This window comes from Salvelinus sp. IW2-2015, linkage group LG25 (genome assembly GCF_002910315.2).
Source record: "Salvelinus sp. IW2-2015 linkage group LG25, ASM291031v2, whole genome shotgun sequence".
NCBI classification, from domain to species: Eukaryota; Metazoa; Chordata; class Actinopteri; order Salmoniformes; family Salmonidae; genus Salvelinus; species Salvelinus sp. IW2-2015.
Genome location: NC_036865.1, coordinates 10,604,316 through 10,621,972, shown reverse-complemented (window position 1 = coordinate 10,621,972; position 17,657 = coordinate 10,604,316). Strand labels below are relative to the sequence as shown.

General features: G+C 44.8%; 1 protein-coding gene across 1 annotated transcript in view; it reads right to left on the bottom strand.

Annotated features, from left to right (window-relative positions):
- Positions 1-1,441: 1,441 nt before the first annotated feature.
- The window catches only part of fbxw4 (F-box and WD repeat domain containing 4), a 31,010-nt gene continuing 14,794 nt past the window's right edge, over positions 1,442-17,657 (bottom strand). The window contains exons 6-9 of the mRNA XM_023970173.1: positions 11,494-11,561; positions 4,580-4,720; positions 1,710-1,851; positions 1,442-1,634 (exon numbers count right to left, since the gene is read on the bottom strand). Coding sequence (XP_023825941.1) covers positions 1,503-1,634; positions 1,710-1,851; positions 4,580-4,720; positions 11,494-11,561 — 483 coding nt within the window. The 3' untranslated portion in view covers positions 1,442-1,502. The remainder of the gene's footprint in view (positions 1,635-1,709; positions 1,852-4,579; positions 4,721-11,493; positions 11,562-17,657) is intronic.

Below are 17,657 nucleotides of genomic sequence, written 5' to 3'. Positions count from 1 at the left end.
CATGTTAAAAGGAACCACCAGCTTTCATATTGTTTCATGTTCTGAGCAAGGAACTTAAACCGTTAGCTTTTTTACATGGCACATATTGCACTTTTACTTTCTTCTCCAACACTTTGTTTTTGCATTATTAAACCAAATTGAACATGTTTCATTATTTATTTGAGGTTAAATTGATTTTTATTGACGTATTATGTTAAGTTAAAAAAGTGTTCATTCAGTATTGTTGTATTGTCATTATTACAAATACTTTTTTTTTAATGTTTTAATTAAATCGGTATCGACTTTTTGGTCCTCCAATAATCGGTATCGGTGTTGAAAAATCATAATCGGTCGACCTCTAGTGTGTATGTGTGTGCTTCCTCACACATGACGGTCAGGCATTTCATACCAAGCCACACAATAGGGGAAGGACGACATTGTAAACTATCAAATCATCATTATCATCAGTGCAAAACCAGTGTATCTAGCCCTTTCACGCAGTGTTTCAGTCCACTGAGTTACAGACAACAAAAACATTGGCCACACTACTGAACAACTTCTGTGGGGCCCCTTCCCTGGGTAGTTATGATTCATTCACCTCTGCAGTCTCTGGGGGCCACATCTCCTGCATGGTTGTGCAATGTCTCTACGCAACGTGGCCATTCCTCTTATCTGCTACTGTGATATTAGCTAATGGACTGCCCACCTTGCATATGATCTGTATATGCATTAATGGCCAGCAGGGAGGGTCTCCGGGAATTCACTGTGGAACCCGCCAAATGCACACACCCCAATCACCAAATCACCCTCCACCCAAGCACAACACAGAATAAACCCCCAACTATCTCTCTCCACTGACCAAACGAATCCGAAGACAGAAATGCGTCTAATTTGAACTATCGACAATGAATGACACACGCAAGGTGTACGTGGGTTTGGATATGCTTCTAGAACTTTGTATGCCAGATGTGTATATTTTATTTCTCTGTCCATCAAATGAATCCTTACATTATAAGATGTGGATTTACTAGCTCAACACTTCAATCCATAAAACTGACTGATCACAGGTGTTGAGGTCAAATGAATGGAAACCCAAACACTGTGTTTCTATTTTACTGTCAGTGGCTAATATGGTTTTATCCCCTCAAAGCATCCGACAGAGCCCATAGTCACTCAAAGTGTGAGGTGGAAACACCTCCCTGTGTGTTCTTCAATGGAAGACTTATCTAGGTTAGGGCTTTAGCCTGTTTGTGTGTGTCTGTGGGCCTCCAGGCCACTGGATTAGTCCTGTAACAACATGTTCTTGCATGCCCTCTAGTCCAGGATCTGTGTTGGCCTGGCAGAGGTTAATATGTTGATATCAGTGTGGCGTATCCCCATATTTGATATTTCATGCATGGACATTCCCAATGGTCTTTGTAGCTCAGAGTTCCAGTTATTACAGAGAATGAAGCCATTCACACACTGTCAAAAACATATAATTTATTGTTTTAAATCCTAACAGCTGTCTGTGGGAGTGGGCGTTATCTGCGAGGCCGGGGGCCCTGTTTGAAGTCAAGAGAGTGCAGTGCTGTGGCGAGGGCAGCGTACAGGTGAGAGGTGTTGAAACGCAGGCAGTACACTGGGCTACTCACAGCAGAGGACAGCTGGAACATCTGTGGCAAGGACAACAACAGTCATAAATGGCACTCACCCACACACATTTGATTCCATACACAACACACACACACCTCTAAGCAGCGGGTTTGCCGCTTATCCCACGTCCGTATGACGCCATAGTAAGAGGAGCCACTGGCAATCATGTGATTCCCGTCCGTCTGGATGCAGTAGAGGGCACTGTCGTGAGGCTCCTCCCACTCCATGACACACTTCCTGTTGGGACAGGAGGAAATGACATCAGAGAATGTTGAAAAAAATTTGACATCCATTTCATTTGAAATACAGCATGACAGCAATACAGCATTCATTTTGTTCAACTAACGTTGATGAGCTATGGTAAAAGGACCACTGCAAAACAGTGCAGAGTGTGACTGGATTTAGGAGAGTGTACTCTGAAGAATTTTAAAGAAGGCAAATGTATGTGTGCATGTTATGAGGAAGTTACATTTTGTATGTTGGCGTGCGTTTTGTGAGGATGCTGAAACTTCATCTGTTGTTAACGGAAAGGCGCTGGGGTGTTGGCGCGCTGGCTGGGTTTGCAGTGGGGAAGGAGATGGTGGTAGGGGAACTATTTTGGGGGTTCTGCCAATAGAGATCGATCATCCATTAGAGCCTCATCAATAAGTGATGCACAGGGACCGAGAGCAGACAGAAGGGCAGCAGAGATGTCTGGAGTCACTCTCACACACACGTATGCACATACGCAAATACACACAGGCGCACATACTCACAGGCTTACACACACACACACACACACACACACACACACACACACTCTCTGTTCGTCCTCATTTTAGCAATCCAATGAGTGCAAGCTCAATTCACTGTAATTAGCCAGGTTTCCATCCAACCAATTAATTACCTGACACATAAAAAAAACTCACGGCAGGCCTGATGGAAACAGGAGATTTTGCCGACAAATTAGCTAATGCCAACTCGAAACAATACGCTAGACAAATAAATACATTCTGCGACAATTGTGGTGGAAACACTTATGAGCAACTATTGATATAATAACCATGATGTCAAAGAAAACGTGATGTATACATTYTAGCCTATAGCCACCACGTGGAAATGCATGAAGAGTTTATAGGCAGATGAAATTAGTTATGATGAACTTCACATCGTGGTTGTAAGTGTGTGACGAGCTTCATGCAAATTTCCAATAAATATCTAGGGTATTATTTGAATGCTGGTGACATGATGATCGGTGCTATACTGGGCTAACATTATTGACCAAAAAAATGATCTTTCTCTTATCGTTTAACCTACCCTGTTGACTTTATCAGCAAACAGTTATCTACACTAGAAAGCATGAGCAGAAACCAGATTGGGAAAGCTTGCTATTTATCTCAACAGTTTTTGTGACAAAGCCATCGGTTAAGAAAACGCTATGGAAAAACAATGAACTTCACATTTTTATTCGCTACTTAGAAACCAAGCACAAAAGTGCTTTTAATGTGCACTACATCCCCACGCACAGCTTTTTATCCGCAACAAGTCAATTTGATGGAAACACTTCTAGTGGGAACATGCACTTCTTTTAATGCATATTTTAGAATATACACAAAAGCTGATCGCAAATTGGATGAAAACCTAGCTAGTGTGTCCTAAAGGGTTGAGAGACACCAGATATAGACAAATATAGCTCCGATTCGACGTGACTCAAAGGCGGGTCGCCATCACAAGTCTACTTTGCCTGTCTTGGCATTTGAGGTAAAGACATAAAATAATATTGTGTGTGTCTGAGAGAGTTTGAGCTGTGTCGGTTTCCCGGAGTGTGTTTTTCTGGGACAATTTGAGACGAGTGCATGAGGTAGACTAGGCCAATTGGGCTGACTCCTCTTTCTCTCTCTTTCCCTCTTTTTCCCTCTCTCTGCCAAACCTATAGCCGACGTGGTGTGTGGTTAGTCGGACGAGGTGAGAATGCAACAGTTTGTGAACAAAATGCATACACAGTGACCATTTCACCCAGAGAATGTCACAGCCACGACACAAAAACATAACTAAATAAGACAATACCACATTGCATGAGAACTATTTGCCATGACCCAATTACAAAAAGCCACACTATGAATACAAAGAAACAACACCAAAAAGCTTATGAAATGACCCAACACACAAAAACACAAAACTCACATATTCAACAAGACCATGAGATGATCGATCAACCTGATAAAAGACACTACGTACATCCCATCAACACTACACAACATAAAGCCATAACAAGAGACAACACTGTATTTCAGACAGAGAACAAAGTGTGTGTGTGTGTTGGGCATGTGTTTTTGTCCGCTGGTCAGTTACACTCAAGGCGTCTGCGGGACTCAAAGTCCTGCTTTCAGCGGGAATCCAAGGTCCAGACACCCTGCACCTCCTCACTGTCCCAGGGAGCCTCCTGGTGGTGCTGTGTGTGTGAATTATTGATGTCTAAAGAGGGACCCCCCTCCCAGCCCAACCCCCCGCTCAACTCCCCAGAGCTAACTGACAATCAGCTCTTATTTGTGTTACTTGACTGACCCAGGCCACCCCCACCCCACACACACACACACCGCACCCAAATAAATAGGCACCCTCCCCTCTGATAGCAGGACCTTGCTTGGTTTGTCATGGAAATGTGCAAGGGTCCGCATCATTCAGCTACCGCCCAGATTGGACTGGGTTGGAATATACTGTGCTCTTTCTTTTTGGAAGATGGAAGGGAGGGGAATGATTGGACTGTGTTGCTAGTGCTGTTATGTGTGCTGTMTTGACTCATAGCACGTGTGTGTAGATGTGTATGATGTAGCCGTGATGTTATTCTTGTTTTGGTATGGCTCAGAACGCCTCTCTGCCAATCATAATGRRTGACCGGAATCTACATTTTGACAATTTATCCATAAATACGAACAAAATGATTGATTGACAGCTTAATATATGGACTAACTGATTGACGGTGTACCTGGGGCTGAGGCGAAGGTCCCAYGAGCGGATGTAGGTGTCGTAGCCACAGGTGAGCAGCTGGACAGGCGACTCATAGACTATATCCAACACACCTGCACCCCGACGGAACTCTGAACCCAGACAACACAGCAGCTCACACCTGAGAGACAGGGAGAGGGAGGATGGAGAAATAGGGAGAAAGTAAGAAGAAGAAAGATGAAGACAGAAACAGTTCAGGGGAAGTTCTGCACCTAAGATCACAGGCATGTTACACTGTATCAACACTATAAATGCCTGCTGGCTACTGACTACTAATATGTCCAATACAGGATGTCCTTAATGCTTCAAATGAGGATGTGCAGTTTTCACTTACGCCCCTAAGCAACCATGAATAATAAATGGAGCCCCTACTCATTGATGTAAGGTATAACTCACCTTAACCCACAGTGAGATGGATAAAACACTATTTTCACCTGTCTCGGTCTTTATAGCGGTTGATCCTTGATACACCCCTAAGCTCTCTGTGTGTATCTTTATATTCCCATATACTACCATTCTCTCTCCATCCCTATATTCCCAATCCCACTGGCTCCAGACCACCCAGAGGAGATCAAAGTCAACACCTCTCTATCTGGGAGAGGMCTCTGAGACTGATTACAGGGATCCCCCACGCTACAACACCAGGATGGTGAGGTGTGTGTGTGAGAGAGAATGAGCGAGAGAGAATGAGAGAGAGAGAGAGAAGACATTGTGTTGTATGAATGCACAAAGGATGTGTAAGGTGTGTGTATGGGCAGTACCATGCTCTTGTGATCACAGTCCTCCGTTGGCTGCCCACTCGGCGGCTCTGATTCTTGGAGAATAACTTGCCCTCCGCAGGGCGGATTATTGCAGAATAACTGTCTCTTTGTTGCGGTTTAATTCCCTCCATGACCGTGACTGTGTGTTACTCGCAGARCTTTGATACCTGCTCCCTAGCAACCATTTAAAAGGAGGCCACTGGCCCTGGTGACCGCACTCCCTCCCCCTTCTCGCTCGTGCCCCCACTGCTCCAAACACCAGGGGCAGACTAGTAATCCGCTAGCCTCACCCCAGGGGGCCATCTTATTGGACGAGGGCTTTCCCCACGTGGCGTCTTATTGGACGAGAGCTTTCTCAGAGCTGGGGTCTAAGCCTGGCCAATGGGGAGTCCYTGATGGGGCTCTCTCTCTGGGATATGTGTCTGTGTGGGGTACCGATCCCTCATTTTCTTTTTACTGCTAAAACCCAGAGCTTAACGCATGTCGGACAAAGAACACCTATACSACTCAAGCCACACGTGAATAATTGACTCATAACTCAAATGTGTCTTATAGACAGCCCCTACACCACTCAACCGACAAGGCAATAGGCCAATCAAGTCATTACCTAAATACAATGTCTCACAGACAAACCCAATTGTGCTGATTGCACTGAAGGTCTTCGTGGCCCTCTGAAAATGTCAAACACCAAGGTGAGACGATAAAAACCCAGATCCCTGAAAGCGGTCTTCACATCTGCGTCGAGAACTTAAAGCCATAATAGCACTGTGCGGTGGATGGCGAGCAGCAGAACAGCCGGGATTCTCAAATTGTTAGGTCACCACTTTTATGAGCCTCAGGAAGATTACAGGACGGAGCATAACCATKAAATCTGTCAGAAGGACTGTATCTGCTAGTGCGGCTGCCGCTTGCCTTTGAGCTGCGGCTTGATTGTGTGATCTGACAATCTCATGTCTGGGTCCACACCATCACATACTTGAGTCTGGTCCAAAGCATGCCTGAGTGGAAAGTTACATGGTTGAGTCTATGAAATAAACCTGACGAGTCATTACCGTCACATACCTACCTGAGTCTGTCCGAATGTAGCCTGTCACATTCGTGAGTCTGTGAAATCACAGGGATGAGTCAATACCGGCACATGTTAGAGTCACTGTAGAATAGCTAGGACTCCATCATACACCAGAAAGTGGTATATATATATATATATATACAGTTGAAGTCGGAAGTTTACATACACTTAGGTTGGAGTCATTAAAACTCGTTTTTCAACCACTTAACAAACTATAGTTTTGGCAAGTRGGTTAAMACATCTACTTTGTGCATGAAGTAATTTTTCCAACAATTACAGATTATTTCACTTATAATTCACTGTATCACAATTCTAGTGGGTCAGAAGTTTACATACACTAAGTTGACTGTGCCTATAAACAGCTTGGAAAATTCCAGAATATGATGTCATGGCTTTACAAGCTTCTTATAGGCTAATTGACATAATTTAAGTCAGTTGGAGGTGTAACTGTGGATGTATTTCAAGGCCTACCTTCAAACTCAGTGCCTCTTTGCTTGACATCGTGGGAAAATCAAAAGAAATCAGCCAAGACCTCAGATTTTTTTTTTTAGACCTCCACAAGTCTGGTTCATCCTTGGGAGCAATTTCCAAACGCCTGAAGGTACCATGTTCATCTGTACGAACAATAGTACGCAAGTATAAACACCATGGGACCACGCCGTCGTCATACCGCTCAGGAAGGAGAAGAGTTCTGTCTCCTAGAGATGAACGTACTTTGGTGCGAAAAGTGCAAATCAATCCCAGAACAACGCAAAAGACCTTGTGAAGATGCTGGAGGAAACAGGTACAAAAGTATCTATATCCACAGTAAAACGAGTCCTATATCAACATAACCTGAAAGGCCGCTCAGCAAAGAAGACGTCACTGCTACAAAACCGCCATAAGAAAGCCAGACTAAGGTTTGCAACTGCACATGGGGGCAAAGATCGTACTTTTTGGAGAAATGTCCTCTGATCTGAAGAAACAAAAATAGAACTGCTTGGCCATACTGACCATCGTTATGTTTGGAGGGAAAAGGGGGAGGTTTGCAAGCCGAAGAACACCATCCCAACCGTAGGGCACGGGGGTGGCCTGTCTCTTATACACATCTAGATGTGTATAAGAGACAGCACCAAGCACAACCGTAGGGCACGGGGGTGGCAGCATCATGTTGTGGGGGTGCTTTACTGCAGGAGGGACTGGTGCACTTCACAAAATAGATGGCATCATGAGGATGGAAAATTATGTGGATATATTGAAGCAACATCTCAAGACATCAGTCAGGAAGTTAAAGCTTGGTCGCAAATGGGTCTTTCAAATGGACAATGACCCCAATTATACTTCCAAAGTTGTGGCAAAATGGCTTAAGGACAACAAAGTCAAGTATTGGAGTGGCCATCACAAAGCCCTGACCTCAATCCAATAGAAAATTTGTGGGCAGAACTGAAAAATCGTGTGCGAGCAAGGAGGCCTACAAACCTGACTCAGTTACACCAGCTCTGTCAAGAGGAATGGGCCAAAATTCACCCAACTTATTGTGGGAAGCTTGTGGAAGGCTACCCGTAATGTTTGACCCAAGTTAAACAATTTAAAGGCAATGCTACCAAATGCTAATTGAGTGTATGTAAATTTCTGACCCACTGGGAATGTGATGAAAGAAATAAAAGCTGAAATAAATTATTCTCTCTACTATTATTCTAACATTTCACATTCTTAAAATAAAGTGGTGATCCTAACTGACCTAAGACAGGGAATTTTTACTTGGATTAAATGTCAGGAATTGTGAAAAACTGAGTTTAAATGTATTTGGCTAAGGTGTATGTAAACTTCCGACTTCAACTGTATATATATTTTTTAAGATGCTACTAGATCCATAAAAACAGGTACTATTTACTACAAGTTAGTTAATACTATTCTGTCGCTGATTTGATTGCATGTCGAAAGGCAATATGAGGGTGTGCGCTCCGGCTAGGATGAATAGTGGCTGGTGCGTGAGAGAGAAAAAATATGTAGCGAAAAGGTAGTCGTACTCAAACCATGAAAAGGAAAAACCCAAGGAGGCCGAAATGCAAAAATATACTTCATTTAATCCATGTTCGAGAAAATACAAAAGGTGAAAGTGCAAAGTGCTAAACAAAAAAAGGAGCAAATGATTGCATGTCACCAAGGGTGATGTCTACAATATGGACATGTGGGAGTTCAGAGATCAGTAAGGTGCACTTGGGAGATAGATCACATGGGTAGTATACCCCAGAGAGTGGAGAGAAGGAACTGCTGCTCTCACATCAATGTTCTGTGACCCCACTCAAACTACAGAATAGCTTGTGCCACTGACCCTGGATGAGCCAGAATGTGGGACTTAACTAGCTGTGATATGGGGTTGACATGAGGCAAATCACATTCCCAGTAATTGAGGAAATGAACTGAAATTCGACTGAAATAAAATATTGAATGCTCATGTTTGTCTGAGTGGAAAATCGGTTTTCGGGTTAATAAATAGTGAGAATTTGAGATAAAAGCCCAACACTGAATTGCTTTTGGAAGGTGAGTTGACTGTCCGCCATAGGGGGGACTGACTGACTGACTGTTATGAGAGAAGTGACTGTCTGTGATACACAGGGAGAATTAGTTAGTCCTGATTTAAGCCTGTCTGGTCTCACTGCAGGAGTCAGGTTGGCTTTCGGGCCACACACACTCGCACATATATACACAGCCAGTTTGTGAAAGGAACCATTAACGAATTTACAGACTTTTAAACAGGAGAAGCTAAGGGGATTCTCTCTTGGTGTCGGGGAGGGGGGGCTATAGAAAAGCAGTATGGGTGGGAGAGCTCTTGTAAGGTTAAGTCTGGTGTCTAAACTGGGCCTGGGGACGTCCGCGCTGGGAAACAGCCACTCCTCTGAAAGGATGTCAGACAGGTAGAGAAAGAGTCCTGCTGGGGTTTTCAGACCCTAAAACAAACAGTGGGGACTCAGGGAGCTGGGAGAACCGCGGGACACAGAACTGGGCAGGAATGTACGGGCAGAACAATGGCCACCTTTAAATGTCACACGCGTTCTCTCCAAAAACAATGCCCGTGCAATTTGTATAACAGAGCGACCTCCCAACGCAGACATTTAACCCCCGCTTTTCAGAGAGGAATGCCAGGAATCTGCCAGGCGATTGTGGGGACCCTTTGACGGGAATCTCGGAGGGATGGTTGGGGTTCTTTGATGCTTTTTTCCCTGTTTATCCATGAGCGAAGGCACCATGAAAAGTTGGGGTGCGCTCAAAAACGCCACTTGTGTGGGATCCCTCTGTATGGGTGATCATAGGCTTTGTGCTATCGAGATGAAAAAGACACAGAATTAATTGCAATGGGAGAAAAAAGAAATGTGTTAAATTAAATTAAAATCAAAGCCACAATGGGTGAATGGTCAAGGTTCCTTTGCCCCACATAAGTGGGAAGGTTCTGGTTTTGCATGGCAACACTTAGAAGGGTCAACAAAGAGAAACTGATTTTTAATGAGCCTGTTATAGAATAACGCCACGTCTGTCATAAAACAAGGACATGCTTCATTCAGGTCACGATTTCTTGAAAAATAATTAAAAGAGTAAAATAGTTGTTTTGTGAAACTAGATGAATCACATAAAGAACACAMACAGAACACACTCATCCCTTTCTTCCTCCCCTAGTCTCCCTCTCTCCCCRTTTTCTCCATCTATATTTCTCCACCTCTTTCCCTCTCTTAAAGAAAGTGGCAGTCCATGACCTGAGCATCAGCATCTTTGATCTCAGTCACATCCTGTGCCACTATTTTCCACCATCGGATGACAAGTCATTTCTGGAATCAGCCATATGTTGTGGTTCCTGTCTTGTTCAGATCCTGATGCACTCAGCTGCTTTACTGGCTATGTTTGGTGCTGCAGGTGTAACAGTGTCTTGGTTGTGATCTTTTCTCTCTGAAGTGTCTGCTGTCAAAGGGAGTGTGGCCGCACTAATGCACAGGGTTGGGTTGGGATGCTGCTGGTAGTCTTAGGTTGGGGTGGAGGGGGGTGGATCGTGATGGTGGTGTGTCTGGAGAGGTTGAATATGTGCTCTATGTGTGTGGTGGGGTTGCTGTGTGTGTGTGTCTGTGTCTGTGTTTGTGTGTGCGCACGTGCATCTGAGATATGGGAAATAAGAGACAGTTACAGACACACAGAGTGCCCCCATAACCCTCATCCTGCCGTCATCGGTGTACAGTATGTGCCCTGCCCTCTCCCAGACCGCTTTTTGTACCTCAGCTGATTACCAGACAGGAAGTCACAGTGGGGGACACAGATCAGCCAGGCCACTTGTCCCAATCATCATACTACAGCAAAGACATCCGATTTTTCAGGATTGGGACTTAAAATATTTACTCCTAAACTGAGAAAAAAACACAAACCACAATACCTGAATACTATACTACATGTACATACTACACAAGGACATGTTGTTCATGTTTTCTAGCAAGAACGAGCTCTGGTACACTGTTTCAATATATTTTCGGAACACCTGCAACGCACAAATAACTTCCCCTCCCTTTCCTCCCTTCCCCCGTTTCCCCAGCTCAAATGTCCATGTCATTTGGAGCAGGAAGCGCCTTTCTCTGTCCGGCCCGGGACGTGTCAGAAGGTTTAATTCGGCAGGTAAAGCTGGGAATTACAGCGGCCTGTCAGGGCTGTATCAGGTTTAAGCTTGGGCTTTCAGTGCCAGGAATTCTCCCAGCCCCCCTTTGAACTTCTCAAAGCAAAGGCTTTTAGACGGGATGATGAAACAACAACTATCATTACAGCCAGGTTCCACTTTCACTGCCGTGATCAGTTATACTGACAGATGGGCTAGGATGGGAGGTCTTGGAATACTTGGGTTGGTAAGAAGTGGGTTGGTAGGAATACTACTGGTGGACGATGAAGCGCTCAACTCGAAATTTCTATACTGTATAGGAATGTAGTTAAGATGCTTGGTCATGGTGTACTGTTGTTTGTGGGTTGTGTGTGTGTGTGTAGTAAGTGGTGTGTCTGTGTGAATCAGTGGAGTGTATCTGTGTGTGTGTGTGTGTGTGTTGTGTAGTTAGTTACCTTTCAACATCCCAGATCCGCAGAGGAGAGAAGTTCGCACAGCAGGCCGTGCCAGTCACGAAGGAGCTGTGGAGGAGACAACAGAGGAACATTTAGGAAAACTGGGAATACTGAGACACCTCAAAGGGCAAAGCTAAAGCATGACACCCTCAACAGTCTCCGGTCAGAGACACACGTTTATTGTTTCAGTGGTGAGAGAGAAAAGAGGAGAAACTAAAACACTCCTTTGATTGGACTGACAGGTCGGAAGTAGTGGCCTAGGTATGCATGGGAGGGACAGGGGTGAAAGGAGAGGAGGGGGTGGAGGGGTGTAGTAGGGTCTGTGTGTAGAGGGTGGGGTGGGCCAAAGGGGAGAGGGGCAGTAGGGGGGCTTCTGTTAGCTCTGCCCAGGTCTGAGGCTTAGGGCCTCCTGCAGGTTTGACTGACAGGGGAAGGTCCAACACCCTGGGGCACAACCACCATTTGATTATTTTTTTACTTTCTTTTGTACCACTTATTCATTTACTATTTTTCCGTTTTACTTCACAGTTTCAGCATCAACTGCTTTCGCATACAATCTCAAGAAAGCACGGCAGATCTCAAATGAAAAACAGCGGGATAGAATAGCCAGAGAGAAGGACAGAGAAGTAGACAGATAACTGTGTTGAAGCAGTGGTGGGTGGTTTGGTTGGCGTTTCTTAGTCTGACGGCTGGGTGGGGTTGGCAATGGGGTAAGGGTGGCGTGGAGGCGCTTTGGCGTTGAGACAGGGGTAACGAGGGGCGTGAGCGGGGCACGGGAGGGTGTACTGAGGCACAGGGGCAGCTGTCAGGCCCGTTAAGCGGAGAGGCCCGTTAGCGAAGCCCCCGTTAATTAGTGTTGGGTAAACTCATTTGGTCCAATCAGGGCTGCGGGCCCTCAGCGAGTATGACCTCTGAACCCTGGTGACACAAGATACAATAGGGTTAAGGTCACACTCGCTGCCTGGCCCTTATTACTCTCCATTACTCACATTACTCACCCCTCACTGGGCTCTGCTCTGCTGGGGGAGGAAGGGGGGTACACAGCACAGACATACAATGAACCGGTTCTGTCCTCCTGAGCACTGGCCTGATCTAGGGTCAGATCACTCACTGATATTATAGCTGCTAAGGTCAAAGCCTCTCTCGCCTGATGTGGGACAGGTGCCCCCTCCCTAAAACCCCTCAATCCCCAATCACCTCCCTGAGCTGCTACTACCACTCCATCCTGAAATCCTCACATAGCCCACCCCCATCTCTGTGGCCCCCAACCCTTCTCCCTTTCCTTCCCAGTCCGCTTCTCATCATTAGGACATGCTGGGTCTCTGCTGCCGTTTGGGTAGACTCATCAGCTGGCTGCATTATCTAAGGGGCTGTGTGGCAGGGTCACACAAACTAACTCAGCCCCCATTGGGAACCCAGCCAAATGAACACACACACACACACACACACACACACACACACACACACACACACAATCACAGACAAGCGCACACACATAATTACACACAGACAGAAACACGCACGCACACTGAGCCCCTGCTGGGAGAAGAGCCCAACAGTACCAACATTGTTAGCTCCAAATCAACAAGCTGACCGCACAGGGCGCTCCACGCTTTCCCAAGACCACCGCAAACGCTCCACTTCTGTTAACCCATCCCCATTCTCAGCCCCAAAATCACTTCTAGTTTCCTAACAAAGAGGTGGACAACAGCCTGGTCTAGGAATCTAGTCTAACAAATGACATGTTATGAGAATTATTTCTCAGTTAATAGATATTTGAACCTGCTTGGAGTCAAACTACAGTAAATCAAGTGCGAAAGTCAAACACATAGAAAGTACATTTAGTGTCAAACACCAGAAAGTAAATGTATGGACTTAGGAAGCAGAATTTGACTCAGTGTTCTAATGATATGTCCATTCTACAGCCTGTGGGTTAGTGGTGTTCTTTGGTGTCGGGCTGCACATTCTAAGCCACCAGTTTGGCTTTAGCATTTGGCTTGCACCACTAGTCACTACAAAAGGATACAATTTCCATGTGTAGGACGTTCAGCTTACTACCTAAACAGCTGTACTACACCAAATGGAACAACTACACTCCAGTCTTGCACTGTTTATTCTTCTGAGAGACAAGGGTAACAGACACGCACTGTCAGTTGAATTTCTCCTGGCACTATTGTAGCTTATGGCAAAATAGAAAAGTGAAGCGTATTGCAAAATACAAAAAAGTAAAGCTTACGGTTTAAAATGGGATATGTGGCTATCTGACATCAAAATAAAATGTTACATTTGACCTGACTCCAATTCTTTCGCCATTGCCAAAGATTGACACCACTTTCGTGAAATTCAAAGAATCCCACACAAACAACAATACTCCAAGCAAAACAAGTAAGTCACCATTTATCTAAACTAAACCCCAGCCAATTACAGAAGAATAGGCTAAATAGCAGAGATGAACACAGACCATGCAGGCGCTGGGAATGTAGAGGCATGGCGATGGACTCCAGGGGCGATTTAGCTATGCCCCCTGCCCCCCTTCTCCTCCCCCCTCCCCCCTCTAGGCAAAAGAGGTTGTTAATTTGTTGCGCTTGACCCCCGGCTTTGTGCCCGCCGTGTATCTAGTTTGTAAAAAGTGCTTTTATCTGCTCTCTAAATATGTCTGAGCTCAAAGGGTTATGATGCTTTTATATCAGCAGGGAGGGGGACAATGGCAGGGGCTCGCCAAGGACCCCCCCCCCAATACCACCCCTTGGCCCTTTTGCTTCTGTTTGTGTCCCTCTGTTGAGGTCACCAGGACAGCACCAGGACATTCCAACACAGCCCTCTTGCGCTGTTCTGCTCAGCCGGCTGGAACGGAACAGAACGGCCGCCACCATGTATTGAAACACAAAACACCATCCGGTCTCGCTATACTAACGGCTATCCTCCAACTAACAACAGCTAAACATTAAAGTTCAGATGATGTCGATTATGAGTCTAGTGGATTTCTATAATGGATTACAACAATAGACTATGCATTTAGCAGACTCTTTTGTCCAAAGCGACTTACAGTCATGTGCATGCGTACATTTTACGTACGGGTGGTCCCGGAAATCGAACCAACTATGCTATGCTCTACCAGCTGAGGACCAATAGACAGACACAAATGAGGATTCATTCATTGTGGTATGTGTCAGCTCAGCTCCGGTTCCCTTGAATGATCAGAGACCTTGTCACTCATCTTCTTCTCACTCAGAAACATGAAAGGAGAACAGTCATTAGGATACTGGATTATAAGAACTAACATCCATTGAACCATGTTGGCAAATTGATGTCTGTGTGCAAAGAAACAAAACAAACATCAATGCTTTCAACAAACAATCAATTAAACCTAGACCATCGACGAGAAGAGGATATTTCAATGTTGATAGAACCAATTAATTAATTCAATAACAGAATCTGATATACCAACCATGTTGACTGGGCAGTTGTATCATTACCCACATTTATGCCATGATGTCGATCATGAGTAGTGTTGTTTCCATTCTGTACATTGAACAGCAGGCCTAGTCTCTCAGGTAGAGCAAGTGAACCCGAGGAACACCTGTATGCGGTGGTGTGTAATGAGAGGCCTGTGTGAGTTGTGTTGTGTGTGTTTGTCAGGTATGTCTGAGGTGCTAGTATGTGTATGTCTGTAAAATGACTATGAGCAGTGTGTGCGCGCGTGTGGGTGTGTATGAGGTGGGCACATGGTATGTGTTTGAAGTAGCTTGGAGTGCCTGTGTGTAAATTTGAGGTACCGTATGTCTGTGGAATGTGGTGTCAGGTGTATGTGTATATGTGTGTGTGTGTGTGTGGTGGTGTGTTGTGTGTGTGTGTGTGTGTGTGTGTGTGTATAATGAGTGGTTCAGAGGAGCTGTGATTATTCTTGCCTCCTGCAGTGCGGGTCCTCCGGCTCTGTGGGCCCAGAGAAAGCGCCCTGTATTTAGCGTGTGGAACGCACATTCTGCCCCTTATCGCTGCATTGTTGCAGCCTCTCTCTTTTCTTCTCTTTTTTTAACTAATTGAATTCTTGACTCCTGAGCCACAGGCCCGCCTGTGAGAGACGAAAGAGAAAGACATGAATTTCAGGCTTTTTCTTGCGGTTGAGTGGGCGAGCAGTGGGGGTAAAATCGGGGGGGGGGGGGGGGGGGGCGTCTCCCTGTACTTTGATACTAGAGGTCAGAGGTCAGCCTCCCTCCGTGGTGAGAGAAGTGGCGAATCGGGGCGGTTTATCCAACAATAATTTTCTTTGGAAACGTTCAAAGGCATTGCCCCTGCAACATCTTTGTAGTTGTGCTTGAGGAATTCTAAACAAAACAAACCCAGAAAAAGCGCCCTTCTCACCTCTCCTCAGGGTAGCTTCTCCCTCCAGTGGCTTCCAGCCCCCTCCCCTTTACGAGTGGTCAGTATAACCCCCCCCATCCCCCCAATCTTGCGACATACATTGTGTAACTGCACTTTGGCACTGAGAAATGGATTGATCTCATAGGCTCTTTGACACTGAGCGTCAAACCCTAATTGGTTCTTTGGAGTGGTCTGTTTTGGCTATTCCGTTCTGCTAACCCTGTAACACATGCACACAGGTGATACTCTGGGTGTGTGAGTGACAGCTTTTGTGGCGAATCTCTTATGGAAATACAGTTGGGTCATTCTCACGAAACAAAAATTTGTTAAAAAATTCTCAGGCGTCATTTTAAATTATTTAAAAAATGTATATATCTTGGATCACTGAGATTAGGATCTGTACTTATCTATTTCATAATTATTACTATGTTTTTTGATCAGATATTATGCATTCTACCACCATTTCCACAAAACTCTCATTACTGCAACAGCCCAAAAAAGAAAAAAGAAATCAATTCATCATCTTTTTAACATTGCTCCCCTAATGAAAAGGCCCGAGTTAAACATAACACTGAAAATGCACATATTTAAAATTGTATCATAAAATTTTATAAAATGTAAGTCTTTTTCCCAATTTGAGCTTTTTAGCCATTTCAGTAATGAGAAGGCCAAGCGGGGTAAAGGGGGGTGTTTGAGCATAGAACCTCATTCTGAAGGCATATAAGCGAAGGAATTACTTCTACTACTCCTCTAGATGATGCATCACGGGTGGATAAAACTTTATATAAATCTGATTGGAGTTTTACAGGAACTTGAAAAAGTGTTACGTTATGTCCACAGACTCTTGTGTTTGTACGTAATAAAGTAGTAGTAATAGTTTAATGTAAACTTCAACTATAAATCATTTTAGGATTTATGGATAAACTATAGCAACATAGAATGGTTTCATGAGAATCACCCAGTTATCCGATTAACACCAGAGTTCCAGCCAATCAATTTACTCAAATTGCATTTGTATGGCTGCAGTTTTTCAAAGAGCCCATATTTGTAACAAAGAGTCAGACTTAAACCCTCAATAAAAAACAGAGGTAACAATGGCAAGAATTCCCTAGGAGGGAGAAACCTTGCTTTCATTACATTGTTCCTAGACCATTTCCTTACTCTTCAGCAATGCAGCAGCAATAAATAGTATCATCACTCAATAAAACAACTATGGTACGAAATCCAATCAGTCGTGACTCCATGCTCTCTCCCATCGAACAGTGTGATCTGCCACGACAGCTCCGCGCTCCTCAACCTGTCCGGTTTGTTGGCTCAAGCCTATTTGCAGGAAACACCTCAGTCAACTACTAACCACCTGCCGCTTCTTTATAATTCAAAGAAACTGTACCAAGAGTGGAAAGAGAGGGTGAGAAAGGGAGAGAGGAAGAAGAAAGACAGAGATAGAGACATGGTGGGAGAGTGGAAAAGACAAGTATTTGGACCCATGTCCACCCTCATCCCTCTCTCACTAATACTGCAAGTCCTCATATCTAATGTGTAGTCTTGGTACAGTGTTGGGGAGTAAGTCTGTCCCTGTCAAGACCGGATTCGACCCTTCTTACTCAATTGCTAGTCAATGACAAAACCTCTAGGACATGGATCCACAGAGCGAGTCCTATTCCAGTAACCATGTGCCATATTTTAATAATAAATACAATAATAAATAGTGGGTTAACTGCCTTGTCAGGGGCAGAACGACAGATTTTTACCTTGTCAGCTCGGGGATTCAATCCAGCAACCTTTCGGTTTACGGCCCAACG